Source organism: Pimephales promelas, chromosome 11 (assembly GCF_988280905.1).
Source record: "Pimephales promelas chromosome 11, fPimPro1.hap1.1, whole genome shotgun sequence".
Lineage (NCBI taxonomy): Eukaryota > Metazoa > Chordata > Actinopteri > Cypriniformes > Leuciscidae > Pimephales > Pimephales promelas.
Genome location: NC_142779.1, coordinates 7699739 through 7716762, shown reverse-complemented (window position 1 = coordinate 7716762; position 17024 = coordinate 7699739). Strand labels below are relative to the sequence as shown.

General features: G+C 35.2%; 1 protein-coding gene across 1 annotated transcript; it reads left to right on the top strand.

Annotated features, from left to right (window-relative positions):
• Positions 1–2378: 2378 nt before the first annotated feature.
• alox5a (arachidonate 5-lipoxygenase a) lies at positions 2379–16520 on the top strand. Its single transcript, XM_039672541.2, has 14 exons — positions 2379–2599; positions 3549–3747; positions 3839–3920; positions 6175–6297; positions 8482–8588; positions 8949–9121; positions 9225–9371; positions 11447–11650; positions 11731–11817; positions 13393–13571; positions 13691–13812; positions 15208–15308; positions 15402–15572; positions 15657–16520. The coding sequence occupies exons 1-14, from the start codon at positions 2450–2452 to the stop codon at positions 15834–15836; spliced, it is 2025 nt and encodes a 674-aa protein (XP_039528475.2). The 5' UTR covers positions 2379–2449; the 3' UTR covers positions 15837–16520.
• The last annotated feature ends 504 nt before the right edge of the window (positions 16521–17024 follow it).

Below are 17024 nucleotides of genomic sequence, written 5' to 3'. Positions count from 1 at the left end.
TTCGCTAAATTTGATTTATATGTAGCTTTTTATTTCAGTCACCTCAAGTCTTATTGGCTGATATTTGTCTCTTTTAGTGATCAATATGACTTACCTCTACATTTCAGTAATATAGCGAATGGGAGACCGTGTGTGTAATGTTGTCTATGCAGTATTCAGTCATGTGCGCATGCCGTCGTTACTGTGGCTCAAACTATATCTGATCGATGCCTTACAGTGCAGTTAAATTCACAATTCACTCCTTTTTGGAAAAGCGCAATCAAGTGAAAATGTGTGTGGTGATAAACATCACAGCTGAAATGTATTTGAATCTGTTAAATTATTGTTCTGATTTGTGATGGGGGGAAAAATGGATCCCTTAAATAAAGTAATGACTTTGCCTTTCTATATGCACAGAAGTTTTATCAAATAATTATTTCTTTAATCGGTTATGAATCTATATTTACTACTATTATACAGTAAATATATCCACTATATACTATTATTATGTTTGTATGTTTGAAAATATATATATATATATATACACACACACACACACACACATATATAAAATGCCTGTTTTTAGTTTTTAAAGGGAACTGAGCACCCTCAAACTTGCATCAATTTCCTTCCTGTTTGTTGCCATGTGGTGGCGGTGTTTCAGAAATTCGAGTCCTAAAGGCTCTTTGAATTTGTGCTGCTTTTTGGGTTCATGTGCATTGATTGTTTTGCTGCATGTGTTTCCAAAGATAAGGAGGAACTCTTATGAATGTACATATGAGTGCATTCAACCAAGAATGATGTTATCGTTTTATGACAGGTCGAATACATGTATGAGTAGCGAAGGCATGATTCAATTGTCACATTCAGGTTTATCTTCACCAAGTGTCTTTCTTTTTTGATTCTTGAGAACTAAGCCTTAATTTCATCTTCTGCTTTGGATAAATCACCTTTATTTATTTGTTTGCGTCATTACAATGTATTATATTTGTATAATGAATGGATGTCAGATTGAAACGGTATGCATTGAACAAAATTAACATTTAAAGAAATAAATACATTTTTATTATTTTACGTGAAAATAAAAGCTTTTCGTCTTGTGCTGGAGTTTCATCCCTTTCCAAACTTGACATCGAGTGAGATTCCTATCGTTCTCTAATTTATGCCTAGACATGCATTTACTATGGCATGGTATACCTCCCATATAGCATTCGATTTGCATTTCCTCTTTTATTTGTAAGGTACTGTTGTTTGATAGCTTGTCTTATTTGACTGGAAAATATGTCATAAACAAAACACTGCTTATAGCAGATATGTTATCGTCCAAGTAAAAAAAGAAGAGTCCACTGTAATTTTTTCCCCTTCAGTTGGCTGTTTTGGAAAAAAATATTATTCGAGAGCCTTTAAAGCACTTTTTAATTATTCACTTTACACTATGCTTTATACTATATTTAAAAGTTTGAGGTCAGTAAAATAAAAATAAAAAATAATAATTAATAATAATAAAATAAATACTTTATTTAATAAAATCCTGAAAAAAAACTCATAAAAAATATAAAGCAGCACAACTGTTTTTAAAATTGATAATAATAAATGATTATCGAGGAAATCAGCATTAGAATGATTTCTGAAGGATCATGTGGTGATGATGCTGCTGACGGGAATAATACATTTTAAAATATATTAAAGTAGAATGCAGTTATTTAAATTTATATAATATTTTACAATATTTCTGTTTTTACTGTATTCTCTGATTAAATAAATGTATTAATTTTAGCACAAGAGACTTCTTTTAACAACATTAAAAAACATCATACAAACCCCAAACGTTTGAACGATAGGCTAATGTTAATTAAATACACACACACACACACACACACACACACACACACACACACACACACACACACATATATATATATATATATATATATATATATATATATAAACTGTTTTTATTGGTAGATTGTTTACTTTTTTTAAAAAAGAAAGAAAGAACTTTATTTCGCAAAACTCCACATTTTGGATGTTTTTTTCAGCAGTGTCAACTGGTAAACCGCAGGACAAAAAAGAGAGAGTCAAATTCAAAGATAAGCCTTTAACACCTAGCCTTTAAGATAAACGAGAACTAAAATATCTGATAAGCTTGCCATATAGGACTTTATGTCTAGACGATTTAGAATAGGCTAACTAATAAAGTGCATGATGTAGTTCACTCATACTTCTTAGTTGGTTGAATACTACCGCAAATCTAACCATGATCACGATCTACATATTTCCGTGTGTGATGAGTGCGATGTCGGTGGCTGGCTAGTGTGAGTCAGTTAAAGAGAGAACGGGAGAGAGAGAGAGAGAGAGGGGGGGGGGGGGGGGGGGGGGGTTTGGAGGAGAGAGAAGAGGAAATGCAGTTTATGTGCGACTCTTGAAAAGTGCATTCGAGTTACTTGCAGAGCTCATCTGCAGCTTGACAATGCCCAACTACACAGTGACTGTCGCCACTGGCACTCAGTGGTTTGCTGGAACAGATGACTACATATACCTGACCCTGGTGGGATCTGAGGGATGCAGTGAGAGAACCCTCCTGGATAAACCCCTCTATAATGACTTTGAGAGAGGCGCGGTAAGAAACTAATGTATTACCTGCTATAAATATGCGATAATAGTACAATGTTGCATGTAATTAAATTAATTATTACATGCAACTACCCTTACGAAAATTAACCATGATTTTACAACAAATAAAAACAGTTTGCTAAATTGCTACACTAACCATAGCTTGACCACCATGGTATTTGTAGTAAACCTGTGGGTACAGAAATGGTAATCCATCTGCCTAAGAAACATAGTTACTACACTTTTACTATAATAAAACCATGGTTAATTTTATCCTAGCCATATATTAAATGTAAAATTATTACGCTGTAACAAGAAAAGTATTAATTACATATACTATAGGGTTAGATTAGGTGTTGGTTAGGGTTAGTTGCATTTAATGATGCATCATTTATGGTAACTACATGTAACATATTTAACAATAACAATGTAAAATAAAGTGTTACCAAATATAGTGTAGCCCTATATGCAAAGATTATGTATATATATTAGACATTTGAGATCCTTTTAAAGAGTTTGTTCCATTGTATCTGAATTATATTTAATGTATTGTGCAATTAAAAAATTACATGGCAGAAATGAATAGCATTTCTCTTTGTGAATTAAATGTGCAAACCGTATTCTTTCACGGCTGTTGATTAATTTAATTCAAAGCATATACAGTATAGACCACAAGTATTCTGATTAATAAGCGCTTGGAAAAAGGGTGGATCAAAAATGGAAATTGCTATTTTAGATCAAATTTTGGGAATGTTTTGTCTTATGGCTTCATGACTAATCAAAAACCATCAAAACCTCTTCATAACAACACAACATCTTTATTGTCACAGTTAAAGTTCACAATTGCATGTGTCATTTGAAAACTTATATGTACTGTAAGACTGTCTTTTAAAACTATGCATGTCTTTTTTGAGCAACTGTTTTTAAATAACATCTTACATATGGTGTAATTCAAGGTGGACTCATATGACATCAGTGTCGGAGAGGACCTGGGTGAACTTGAGCTTTTGAAAATCGAAAAGAAGAAATACTGGGTGCACGATGACTGGTACTGCAAATATGTCACGGTGAAGACACCCTATGGAGATTACGTTGAGTTTCCCTGCTTTCGCTGGTTAGTTGATGACAAGGAGGTGGTCCTCCGAGATGGCAAGGGTAGGTTCTGATTGTCTGTGCACATTTTTTTCCTGTAACAGAGCGCTAAACTTTACCATAATATAATGCTTCAATGTTTTCTGTGCTTCAGCTCGATTGCCACAGCATGACAAGACCGGATTGGCGAAACAACACAGGCACAAAGAACTAGAACAGAGACAGAAGACATACAGGTTTGGTGCAACTTTTAGAAAGAGGTTAACAACTATATTAGTTCTGGTCCCCAGGAGAAATGCTCTTTCCTCATAAATGCACATGTGGTTAAGTCTACTATTTCAACAGACCATTCGTTTTCCTCTTCTAACAGCACTTGCCTCATATTCATTGGCTTTATTCAGTCACAGAACTTTCATGCACTGCATTTTGTTTCAGAGTTGGAGGGGAAATCAAAACATTAAACAATGACTGAAAACGTGTTAGTTGGAGTGATCAGTGGGATTTATTCTTATTTATTCTAATAAATTATGGTCAGAACAGTGTATTCAGAACAACTAGATGATACAGTCAGGAATTCAAATTATTCAAAATAATATTTGTGAGATATATATATATATATATATATATATATATATATATATATACACACTCTCAGGAAAAAAGGTGGGGCTGTACCTTTTCAAAAGGTATGCTTTTGTATCTAAAGGGTGCATATTGGTACCTTAATGGTACTTATTAGCACCTAAATGTCCTTATTAGCACCCAAATGTCAGTTTTAGCTACTAAAATGTCCATATTAGCACCTAAAATGTACATATTAGCAAATAAATGTCCATATTAGCACCTAAATGTACATGTCGACACCTAAAATGTACATATTAGCACCCAAAATGTACATATTAGAACCTAAATGTACATATTAGCACCTAAAATGTACATATTAGAACCTAAATGTACATATTAGCACCTAAAAAGTACATATTAGCAAATAAATGTCCATATTAGCATAGGTTTTTCTTTGGGGAACAGAAAATGTATCTTCTGGCATCAATTAAAAAAAAAAAAAACCTGTTGTAACCCTTTATTTTTAAGAGTGTACCATCATAATTCCAGGGTTGTTCTTACACGTAACCTATTTAAAGGGGTCCTATTATGTTGTTCATCTTTAGTTAGAGTGTAATATTGCTGTTTGAGCATAAAAAATATATGCAAGGTTACAACGCTCTAAGTCCACACCAAAGGGAGATATTTTATTAAACAGAATCCCATTTTCAAGAACTACAACTCGATAAAGTCATAAGGTTACTCATTTAAATAATTCCCACCCACGAAATATGCAAAAAAGGGGGACGACGAGGCATTAGAGAAGACTGTTGTGGCTATGTCAAAAAAATCTAAGAGACGCTGATTTTTTTTAGCCTGACAAACTCAGAATTGTTTAAATTTATTTTAAACACTGTTCCTGAACATTAATATCTTCGCTGCACATTTTATGGAGAACAGCTTGTTTGCTAACTCGCTTTTGTGAGACGGTTGACCGCTCCTTAGGAAAACTACCATGGTTTAGTGATCGATTACTGTTTGCATTATCTTAGTTTTCCGACAAATAGCACAATTAAATGGTATATAACATCGTATCTATAATGTATACGAAAATCACATAAAAAAATACCACTCTGAAACATCCTGAGAAGTCCGTTCTTGCAAAGTCTGTATGAAAATCTCAGGGTCTGAATCGGGCTGGAATTGGTTTGAAATTGATTCATATTTAATATTAATATCATCATTAATATTTATATTAGAACAGAACTTGCAGTTATGGAGAGGTCAGCTAACCAATCACAGCACACTTCGTATTTCGTAAGGAGGGGCTTTTTCAAAATCAGTGTGTTTGAGCCAGACTGGGGAGAGAGGTGCTGTAATAATGCAAAATATGTTTCAAAAATGTGTTCAAGCATGAAAACATGAAAGCAAAAAACAGTATGTGAACGTTTCTGTGACAGTACAAAGTGTTTGAATATTTAATGAAGCAAGCACTGTTCAGTTTGTTGCTAAACAACTGGGTGGCATTTTCTAACACTGTATGATTTCACAGACACATTTATTCACCCTCGCGTCGATCCCAACCTGTAAGACCTTTTTCTTCTGTGGAACACAAAAGAGTAGGCCTAAATATTTAGTTTTGATATATTCGATATTTTAAAGAATGACATGACAGAAGTTTTATTTGGGTAGACTATCCCTTTAAAAGGAGAGGAAATAGGGTTGAGTGTGAATGTGAAGAGCACTAATTATAGGAACAGAAATTTGTCTAGTAACTCACAAGACTGAATCTGGTACGTCTGCCAGGATACCATCATTACCACATATTTGACCACACCACCCAGGAAATCCAAAATGATTTATTTCATAATATTGACAATAAATGATTTGGTGCTGATGTAAAAGAATTTGACATTTTAAAACATGATGTTGTTCTTCATGTTGAAGATGGAAGGAGTGGCATCCCGGCTTCCCCATGAGTATAGATGCCAAAGCACATAGTGAGCTTCCACGAGACATTCAGTTTGACAGCGAGAAAGGAGTGGACTTTGTGCTCAACTACAGCAAAGCGTAAGATTCATTTCGTTTTCTGGTCTGTTCAGGCAGATCACTGTTATTTACATAAAGGAAACATCTGTTTGTATTTATGCACATTTGCATGTTTCTTTTTGTGTTTTGCATGTATCTCTAACAAGGTCTGAATACACATATGCATTGTTTTTGTGGTGTTATACATTTGCACAGGCCTCGCTGAACTAGCTACTATAAAAGTGTGACTGTTGCAAGGGGGAAATTGCAGATTCAATAGATTGTGTTGTTGATATAAATAGTTTTGAGAAGTGTCTCTCTCAGTCAGAAGCATGTAGCCTACGTGCTTATCACCCATATGCATACAAAAGTTTAAAAGTTTTCTTCATGCATCAAGATCAGGTGCAGGAGTTGAAGCTGGTTCAGTGTGTGGGTGTGAGAAACTGCCTTGGTAATGTTTGTGAAAATGAACTGCACTTAATTGTACTGAATGTGCAGCGAAGTGTCATTTAAAAATAAAAAAAGACTTTCAGATAAAATAATATCAATTAAATAAAGAGAGTATTTAGAGAAAGTACATTTTTATGACGACATTTCTTAAAGCAATAGTTATAATAATTTGCTCACCCCCATGTCATCCAGGATCCATGTCATTTTTTCTTCAGTCGAAAAGAAATTAAGGTTTTTGATGAAAACACTCCAGGATTTTCTCCATATAATGGACTTCAATGGGAACCAAACGGTTCAAGGTCCAAAAGACAGTTTCAATGCAAACTGCAAACTGTTCAAAGGGCTTTAAACGATTTCAGACGATGAATAAGGGTCTTAACAAGTGAAACGATCGCTCATTTAAAAAAAAGTTAATGTTTTATAAGCTCAAATGCTCGCCTTGCTCTGTTCTGTGATGCGCGTTCGTGACTCTCATATTTTAACTCGTTCATCAAAATTAACGAATCTTTTCCCGAGTCAACTCGTTCATTTCGTTCGTTGAATGAGGAGAGTCACGAACGAGCATCACAGAACAGATCAAGGCGACCATTTGAGCTTATAAAACTTAAACTTTGTTTTTTTTAAGCCATCATTTCGCTTGATAAGACCCTTATTCATCATCTGAAATCGTTTAAAGCCCTTTGAACAGTTTGCACTGAAACTGTCTTTTGGACCTTGAACCGTTTGGTTCCCATTGAAGTCCATTATATGGAGAAAAATCCTGGAATGTTTTCATCAAAAACCTTAATTTCTTTTCGACTGAAGAAAGAATGACATCTTGGATGACAGGGGGGTGAGTAAATTATCAGCAAAAGTTTTTTTTAAAGTGAACTACTCCTTTAAAGGGATAGTTCTCCCAAAAATGAAAATTCTGTCATCATCTGTCATCATACTCAACCTGAAGTTGTTCCAAAACCTGTATGAATTTCTTTCTTCTACTGAACACAAAGGAAGATATTCTGGGTAACCAAACAGTTTATGGACCCCATGGACTTCCATAGTATACAGAATTAAAATAAATAAATAAAAAATACTATGGAAGTCAATGGGGCCCATCAACTGTTTGATTACCAACATTCTTCAAAATATCTTCTTTTTTTGTTGTTGTTTAGCAGAACTAAGAAATTCATAAAGGTTTCGAACATCTGAAGGGTGAGTCAATTTTCTTTTTTGGGAGAAAAACGTAGCCATAAAAATTGACGTTCTCTAAATACTCTCAAGTGGACTTTTATTTCATTGATATATTTTATCTGAAAGTCTAGTGTTTTTTTTTATTACACTTTACTGCACATTCAGTACAATTAAGTGAACTTTGTTTTCACAAACGTTACCAAGGCAGATTCTAACAGCCACTGAGCCACATACTGAACACGTTCACATATACATAACATTAAAGTATATTTTTTGTTTAACATAAATACTTAGTCAGTGTGCATTTGGAACTATATTTCAAAGACAATAGAAGTGTGAAATTACATATAAAGATGGTTCAACAACTGTGTACTCACAGTTGTGTTCTCTTTTAAAAGTATGCTAAAGTGTACTTGTTTTTTTCACAAGGGTAGACTATCCAAAATCTTGAAATTGGCCTAATATTAATTTACTCAACTAGCTCAAAATTTCTCAAAATAATATCACCAAATACTGTACCAGTTATTCTATTGCATCATTTCTATTGCAATGTATCATTGCCCATGCGCAATGTGTTTTTATATTTGGCTGTGTTCTATTCCATAGGATCGAGAATCTTTACGTAAACCAGTTCATGCACATGTTCCAGTCCTCATGGGGAGATTTTGCAGACTTTGAGCGTATATTCATGAGAATTAAGAACACAATATCAGGTTTGGACAGTCAGTTTTAAACATTTATTTAATGATCTGTTGAACATTTGCACATGACACACAATTATTCAGCTCACAAACACGTTCATCTCTTATCATGCATGAATCACCTATTGGGAATTTGCAGCACTGCTGTTTGTTTAATCATTAATAACTGTTAAATACCTAGAGTACATTATTTAGTTTTTGTGTTAGGTTTAATAGTCTTTATAATATATACCAAATCGTTCTGAGCGTCAATTTTAAAGCACACAGCCGCTTCAAATTTTCATTTTTGAGATACAAATGTGTATAATTTAGGGAAGGTAAAAGTATCTTCAGGTATACATTAACCACCACAAACACTTTTTATTTGCACAGAGTATGTGATGCAGCATTGGAAGGAAGATTTCATGTTTGGATACCAGTACTTAAATGGCTGTAATCCAGTGGTCATCAGGAAATGCACAGAAATTCCCGCCAAGTTTCCAGTCACACATAAGATTGTGGAGAACAGTCTGGAGAGAGGTCTGACGCTGGAAGAAGAGCTCAAGGTACGCAACACACATGAGCCATTCACAGGTTGTGTCGGTTCAACATGGAACAACCAACGTAATAGTGTATGGTTTTAGTACAAGTTCGTGTCTTGCTTTTCAGGAAGGAAACATCTTTATTGCTGACTATGAGTTATTAGATGGTGTTACTGCCAATGCTACGGACCCATGCACTCTTCAGTACTTGGCTGCACCCATCTGTCTGCTGTATAAGAACATTCAGAACAAAATCATGCCGATTGCCATCCAGGTATCTACACTTAAACACAAGCACAGATGCTGGAAACACACCAAACAGTTTTCACAGCACAATGCATGATAAGATCATTTCAGCTTCTGCATTTCTTTTCTTTTTTCTTTTTGCTACCGTTTGAAATTACACAAACTGTTCAGTTGGTAGATGTTTTCTGAAAAGATTTGATTTAAAAGAGGACGAATACAAGCCATTTAACATACAGGTGACAAATGTTTTATTGAAAAACAGCTATAAAAAACTCTCTCTATTTCACTTTTTCTCTCAAAGAATGAAAACTGTTTTATTGATGAAAAACACAATGAACACACTAAAGCCTAGTTCGACTAAAATGCATGTTTTAGCTTTTTTAACACAAAGCAACTTGCACTGACATGTCAGAGCCAAAGTTTTGTCTCAAGATGCACAATGCATGTTCATAAAAGCTACTTAAATAGCCTAAACTGAACTAAGGCCTAATCCTGACTTAATCTAAATGCTGTCCGTGAAACCAGGCCTATATGTGATATACTCTTCATTGATAAAATGGCTTTTATTAGTAGGTATACATTGCTTTTTACAAAAAATACATAGCAATAATAAGAAATACATGTTTGTGGGGGGAGGAAATGGGCGGGTTGTTGTCACACCCCGTTTTTAGACTGTCTTCAGCAGTTTTAAGGATAAAATACTCAACAATGGTCTTAACTGATGAATTTGCCAATGTTTTTTCTTAAAGGGATAGTTCACTTTAAAAAAATTTTTGGTATGTTTTAGCTTGCCTCAAGGGCATCCAAGTCTTTATGTCTTTGTTTCTGCAGTAGTTTCAATTTTGATATTTTTAGGTCAAACCGTTCTTGTCTGTCAGTCATATAATGCAGGTCTATGGTCACCACCTCAAAGAAAATGCACAGAGAAGTCCAAATTAAACATGATTTAATGACTCGTAAATATAAATACAAATTGATGGCCTAAGAGACGAAACGAGTGGTTTGCGTGAGAAAACGAACAGTATTTATTTCGTTTTTATCGAAATATTGTAAAAACGATATAAATACTGTTCATTTTCTCACACAAACCGCTCGTTTCGTGTCTTTCACATCAACGTCTACTTATGTTTACGAGGCATTAAATCATGTTTAATTTGGACTTCTCTGTGCATGCTCTTTGATGTGGTGACCATTATATGACTGACAGACAAGAACGGTTTGACCTAAAAATATCAAAATTGAAAATACTGCGGAAACAAAGACACCTACATCTTGGATGCCCTTGAGGTAAGCTAAAATATATCAAAAATTAATTTCAAAGTGAACTATCCCTTTAAAGCATCTTAAAAACACATAGACATATAAACAACATTTAAAACTTGATTTTCACCACAGGAGTCTTTATAAAATGATTATTTCCTGTGATGTCAAAGCAGAAAATCTGAATTTTTAGCATCATTATAGGTTTTTAGTGTCACATAATCCTTCAGTAATGATTGAAATACGCTGATTTGGTGCTGAAGAAACATTTCTAATTATTATCAATGTCGAAAACGGTTTTGCTGCGTAACATTTTGTGGTGGGAACCTTGATACTTCTTTCAAAAAGAATTACAGGAAGTTTGTGGGTGATGGGTGGGGGATGGGGGATGAGAATATGGTAATTGTAACTGTCAAGCACCAAAATCACATTCAAATAGACCACATGGTGTAGGCCAGGGTTCCTCGAATCCGTCTCTAGGGGACCACTGTCATGCAGAGTTTAGCTCCAACTCTAATCAAAGAAACCTGAACAAGCTAATCAAGGTAATTACAGCTAGGTGAGTTTGAGCTAAACTCTGCAGGGCAGTGGCACTCTATGGCTGGATTTGAGGAACCCTGGTATATGCGCTATCTGATTTTTCATAGCTTTGTTCAAGGTAAAAAGGGAAGGACGTCATGCAAGTCATCGGCCTATATTGATTTTACTTGTCATATGTTAAGTGAATGGAATTTGAGAAATAGTGAAGTCTCAAACACACACCCTTGCACAATTTGAAAACCATGACTTATGCGATTGTCTATAAAATGACTTTTGAAAATGAGCTCTTGTTCATTTGGATAGCTGGATCAGACACCAGGAGAGGATAATCCAATCTTCCTTCCAACTGATGATGAGTATGACTGGTTGTTGGCCAAGATCTGGGTGAGATCCTCAGACTTCCACATACACCAGACAGTCACACATCTTCTCAGGACACATCTGATATCTGAGGTCTTTGGCATAGCCATGTTCAGACAACTGCCGGCAGTTCATCCCGTTTTTAAGGTAATTCCATGTTCTCTGGATGGTTTGAATGTTTATGCATGGTTGATGATCCATTCTAAAGGCATCTTCTGCTCTTCCAGTTGCTGTTACCTCACATCCGTTTTACAATTGCCATTAACACCAAGGCTCGTGAGCAGCTAATCTGTGAGTGTGGACTTTTTGACAAGGTTAGTTTCTCTTTTTCTCCACAGTTCACTTCCACCATAAGCAAACTCTGTCTAGAATGTTCCCTAGATTTACTAACAGCGTCTTTTTGCATTGCCTGTCAGGATTTACTAGACACACCGTGAAGAATTTTACGAATTTAGTTATTTTTGTGGCTGACCTTATTGCATATGCATTTGTAGTTTCCCTTTCAGGCACAAAATTTCTTGGAAGAGATTATTCAGTTGAATCAGGCATTTTGGTTTAGTTACTAAGGTCTGCGCTAGTCAATTTACTGTTTTTTGCAACATTATTTAATGCCTTTAACCAGACGCTAATTTGCGCTGCTCTTCATGTAGAAGAGTTTTGTGACCTAGATGCTGGTAGGTCACATAACAATGACAACATGACGAATGTTATACGTCTGATTTAGTAGGAATACGTACTTTGTGAGTATGTGATTTCGGAGAAAGCCTGTGTTGATGAACTAATTGGTTTGGTTGATTCAATAACTAACTCATAAAGACAGTCATTTGTTTTGTTCTTGAAAGAATCAGTATGTTTAAACAAATCAGCTGAGTAAATGATTCATTGATTCACTCATAAAGGCTACTGGTATAATTAACATGCAGATTGTCGCTTCACTCCCATTCATAAATCCTCTCATGGAAGAAGTAGGTATTCTGGGTACTTTTTGCCTACACGTTTATGAGTTCTGTGAATTCGGACATACCGTACTTCTTTTGTCACATACTGTTTTTAGCCTACTATTAAGTATGGAAGTATGCGATTTCGGAGGTAACCTTACAGTCTGAATACGCATAATACTCTTAAAGGAGCTGTATGCAAGACATTTATTTCAATTAATCACAATTTTTCCCTGATATGTCACTAGACATAAAGAAATCATGTTCATTTCAAATACGTATATCACTGACAACACTAGTCCGGCCAGGATATTGTCATTTAAAAAGTGAAGTTGCAGCCTTCAACTGATGTTGATGTTGTCATGTTGTGTTTTGTTCTGTTGCGTCACCCTCCACCGATCTACCAATCACGGAGTCAGTAGTGTTGTGGCATTCGGGTTGCCAGCTCTTCTCTAATTACCATAGCTGCAGATACAAACGTCTCGGAATCAGATAAAAAAAAAAAAGTCTAATGTTGCGAAACCAAAAAAACCTTGATATGAATCTGAAATACTTCGTGACAAAGTCAGAAATAAATAATTAACAGAAAAACAAATCACTTTGTAGGACTCGTCACATGCCATTTGAAGCTTCTTGTAGCAGCCTACGTTCCTGCTGGATCCTGCAGCTTATCTCAAGTCAAGATACACCGCTCTACAGTAATTTGAGTTACAGTAAAGTGATTGCAGTACCAGTTTTGGCCACAATCTTGCATACGGCTACTTTAAAGGGTCCTAAATGAGGGTTTTCGCAGTGATGCCATAGAAGAACCATTCTGTTCTCCAAAAAAAAAAAAAAAAAAAACATTACAGCGATCAGTTCTTGAAAGAACCATATTTTTTCTTAATGTGATGAACATTTTATTAATCTTAAGATATTTTTCAGTTCTCTATCTCTGTGTGTGTATTACAGGCTAATGGGACAGGTGGAGGTGGCCACGTAGAACTGGTCCAGAGGTCCATGAAAACCTTCACATACAAGTCCTTGTGTTTCCCAGAGGCCATAAAAGAACGAGGCATGGACAGCCAGGAGGAACTGCCTTACTACTTCTACAGAGATGATGGCTGCAAGGTCTGGGAGGCTGTGACAAGGTACGTTACATGGCTGATAAAAAGAAGAATAAACATTCAGTTGTAAAAAGGAATGAAAAATATTTGATAAAAACTTGTTTTTTGTTTAGTAATTTGATATTGATTTGCTCTCTTTCTAGTTTTGCGACTGATGTAGTGAACATCTACTATGACAAAGATGAGACAGTTCAGGGTGATGAAGAGATCCAGGCATTTGTGAAAGATGTTTGCAGTTTTGGAATGCAAGATTTTGACAAATGTGGTAAATATCTTCTTAAAACAAAATAAAAAAAATTGCATGATGCAAAGGGAGTACACTTGAGTGTACTCTTTATAACTACTTTATAAAGAGTACTTATTATAAGACAAGTGTACACTCTTTAAGTACACTTAAAGGAGTAGTTCACTTAAAAAAAAAAAAAAAAACTTTTGCTGATAATTGACTCACCCCCATGTCATCCAAGATGTCCATGTCTTTCTTTCTTCAGTCGAAAAGAAATTAAGGTTTTTCATGAAAACACTCCAGGATTTTCTCCATATTATGGACTTCAATGGGAACCAAACGGTTCAAGGTCCAAATGAGAGTTTCAGTGCAGCTTCAAAGGGCTTTAAACGAAACCAGGCGATGAATAAGTCATGACTCGAAAAAAGATTTGTTCATTTTGATGAACGAGTTTGAACAGGAGAGTCACGAACTCTCCTCACAGAACAGAGAAAGGCGAGCATTTGTGCTTATAAAACCTACAATTTTTTATTCATTTTTTAAATGGCCGATCGTTTCGCTAGAAAGAATGACATGGATATCTTGGATGACATGGGGGTGAGTAAATAATCAGCAAAAGTTTTTTAAAAAATGATTTACTCCTTTAAGTGGCCTTTATTTCATTTACATTATATTATTTCCGCATACTGTTTTTAAAAAATAAATAAATTTGAAGCCCACAAGTACACATTTAATAGATTTAACACTTTCCCAAGGGTGAGTGTGTTCTTTATATACTGTATGATAATGTGTGATAAGAAAGTCTGATTCTAAAGGGTTAGTTCACTCACAAATGAAAATGCTGTTATTACAGCGCGCTCGCCTCCGCATCCCTTAAACACCATAAACTACACTCATTAATAAATAAAAATTAATACAAATATTATTTTTTTTCTCTGGTTTTGAAAACTCTTCGTGATCGTCTTAAAATGCTCCCAAGATCGACGTGTTTTTCACTCCTGTAACGTTACTGTTTTACTGTCAATACTACTAATCACCTGATTGTGAAAGCCATAACACAGCGAGGGAGAACAACTAAGTTACATGAAACAGTCCAACTACATATTTTACACCACAAGGGAAGGGAAAGTCAGCACTCATGGTGTCTAAGGCGCTATGGCTAGCTTTTAGCTTTCTGCAGCTTCTCTTTCAAGGTAGTGACGAAACTCACTCTGTAGCACTGTTTGTTTATGAATAATGAAACAGAATATATGTGTTTAACTTTCAAGTTCCTCTTTCATTTCACTGTTCAGCAGGTGAACTGAACCACATCTTTTAGTTGGCAAATATTTAACTTAACTAGTTATAGGGCTACTGACCTTCAATTTCTGGCCTGTAAATGTGTCTGACCTCTGAATGAACCCTATATTGATGACAAGTTGTCATTGTTTGCAGAGTTTCCCAAGAGTTTACAAACCAAAGAGCAGCTAGCGGAGTATCTAACTATCGTCATATTCACTGCTTCTGCACAACATGCCGCAGTTAACTTCGGCCAGGTGACATTACACACTATGATATTTCTGGCATATTTTGTTGTAAAGTGAAATGAACAACAAAACTAATATCCATGTTCTGACTCTTTACTCCAGTTTGACTGGTGTTCATGGATTCCGAATTCTCCCCCAACCATGCGAAAACCTCCTCCTACAAAGAAGGGCGAGGTGGATATGAAGTACATCGTGGAGAGTCTGCCTGATCGAGGACGCTCCTGTTGGCATCTGGGCGCTGTGTGGGCCCTCAGTCAGTTTCAAGAAAATGAGGTATGAAATAAGTGCATATCTACATGAATACACACAAGCTCAGATGTGAACAATGACACATTCTGAAATGTATGATTTTTGCAGCTGTTTCTAGGTATGTATCCAGATGAACACTTCATCGAGAAACCTGTGAAAGAGGCGATGGTGAAATTCCGCAAGAAACTTGGAGAATTGACCAAAGCCGTCAAGAGCCGAAATGAGGGGAAGAAGCTGCCTTACTACTATCTGTCTCCAGACAGAATCCCAAACAGTGTGGCTGTGTGATTCACCAGTCACACGAAACCATGCAGACGTGTCATGCTAGTGGTAAAAAGTGTTTTATCAGAGTGTTTTATGGGATTTTTTTTAAAGAAACATTTATATATATATATATCAAGTTCGCTATGTGTAAGTTTCGTAATAATAAGAAAATATGCAATAACAATGTAGTAGCCAGAATTGATTTTATCTTAATGTCAGCCATTTGTTATGTTTTTATTTACGGTTTATTTTACCCATATGCATATTTTAGCATCATTTTCTTCATTCTTGATCATTACAGGGGGAACTTCTTGAGTTTAAAACAGCTTGTTTATTTGAAAGTTGTGTGTAACAGATTAAGGTAACACTTTATTTTAGTGTCATTGTTATAGGTTACATGTAGTTACTTTTGTAATAACTATAAATTATGCATAATTACATGCATTTAACCCCAAACGATGTATATGTACGTTACTTCATATTACTCAGTACTTAAATGTATAAATAGTGTAACAAGGACACATTAAAATAGAGTGTAACGCATATGAATATCTTTTTTTATTTCAAGATTGATTGTTTACTTTTAAAGTCATAAATGTCTACTCGTTAATAATGTTTTGGATTAAACATGATACATTGAGAGACACAAGTTTTGATGAGTGGAAGAAATTGTCTTCTGCGAATAAATGGGCAGCTTGTTTTACAATATAGTTTTGTCATGTTGTCACTGGTTATGTCAAGTTATATCTGGTCACTATTAATTTCCTTTTTTAGTTTTTTCTAAAGTTGTTTACCTTTGGTTACTGAGAAGAGAAAAAATCCCACTTTGATTTATATTTTCTTTTAATTTTTCCATTTGCGTTTGCACATTTTACATTTTACCTCCAGAGCCATCCCTACACCATTTAAGCATTTAGCAATAGCAGGAGGTTATTGCAGAATTTATTGGTTCTGTATTTTGCACATTAAAGATAGAATTCAGCACTGGGTTTGTACTTGTAAATAAATAGTCTACATAAGCAGGCTTATCCTGTCCAGTAGCATCACATCTCCGAATTTTAACAAAGTCCTTTTGTTAAAAAACAAACAAACATTCAGATCCCCCCCCCCCCCACACACACACACATTTATATATATAACCCTTTTCACAATACATAGTTTCAAAGCAGCTTTACAGAAAATGTGCCTTCATACAACAGTGTTATCAGAGGT

Bases quoted from the DNA above. Each gene is read 5' to 3' on its own strand.
- alox5a (XM_039672541.2), top strand. From the start codon at position 2,450: ATGCCCAACTACACAGTGACTGTCGCCACTGGCACTCAGTGGTTTGCT. The intron at 13,813-15,207 runs GTAAATATCTTC...CATTGTTTGCAG, and splicing joins GCAAGATTTTGACAAATGTG to AGTTTCCCAAGAGTTTACAA. The intron at 15,309-15,401 runs GTGACATTACAC...TCTTTACTCCAG, and splicing joins CCGCAGTTAACTTCGGCCAG to TTTGACTGGTGTTCATGGAT.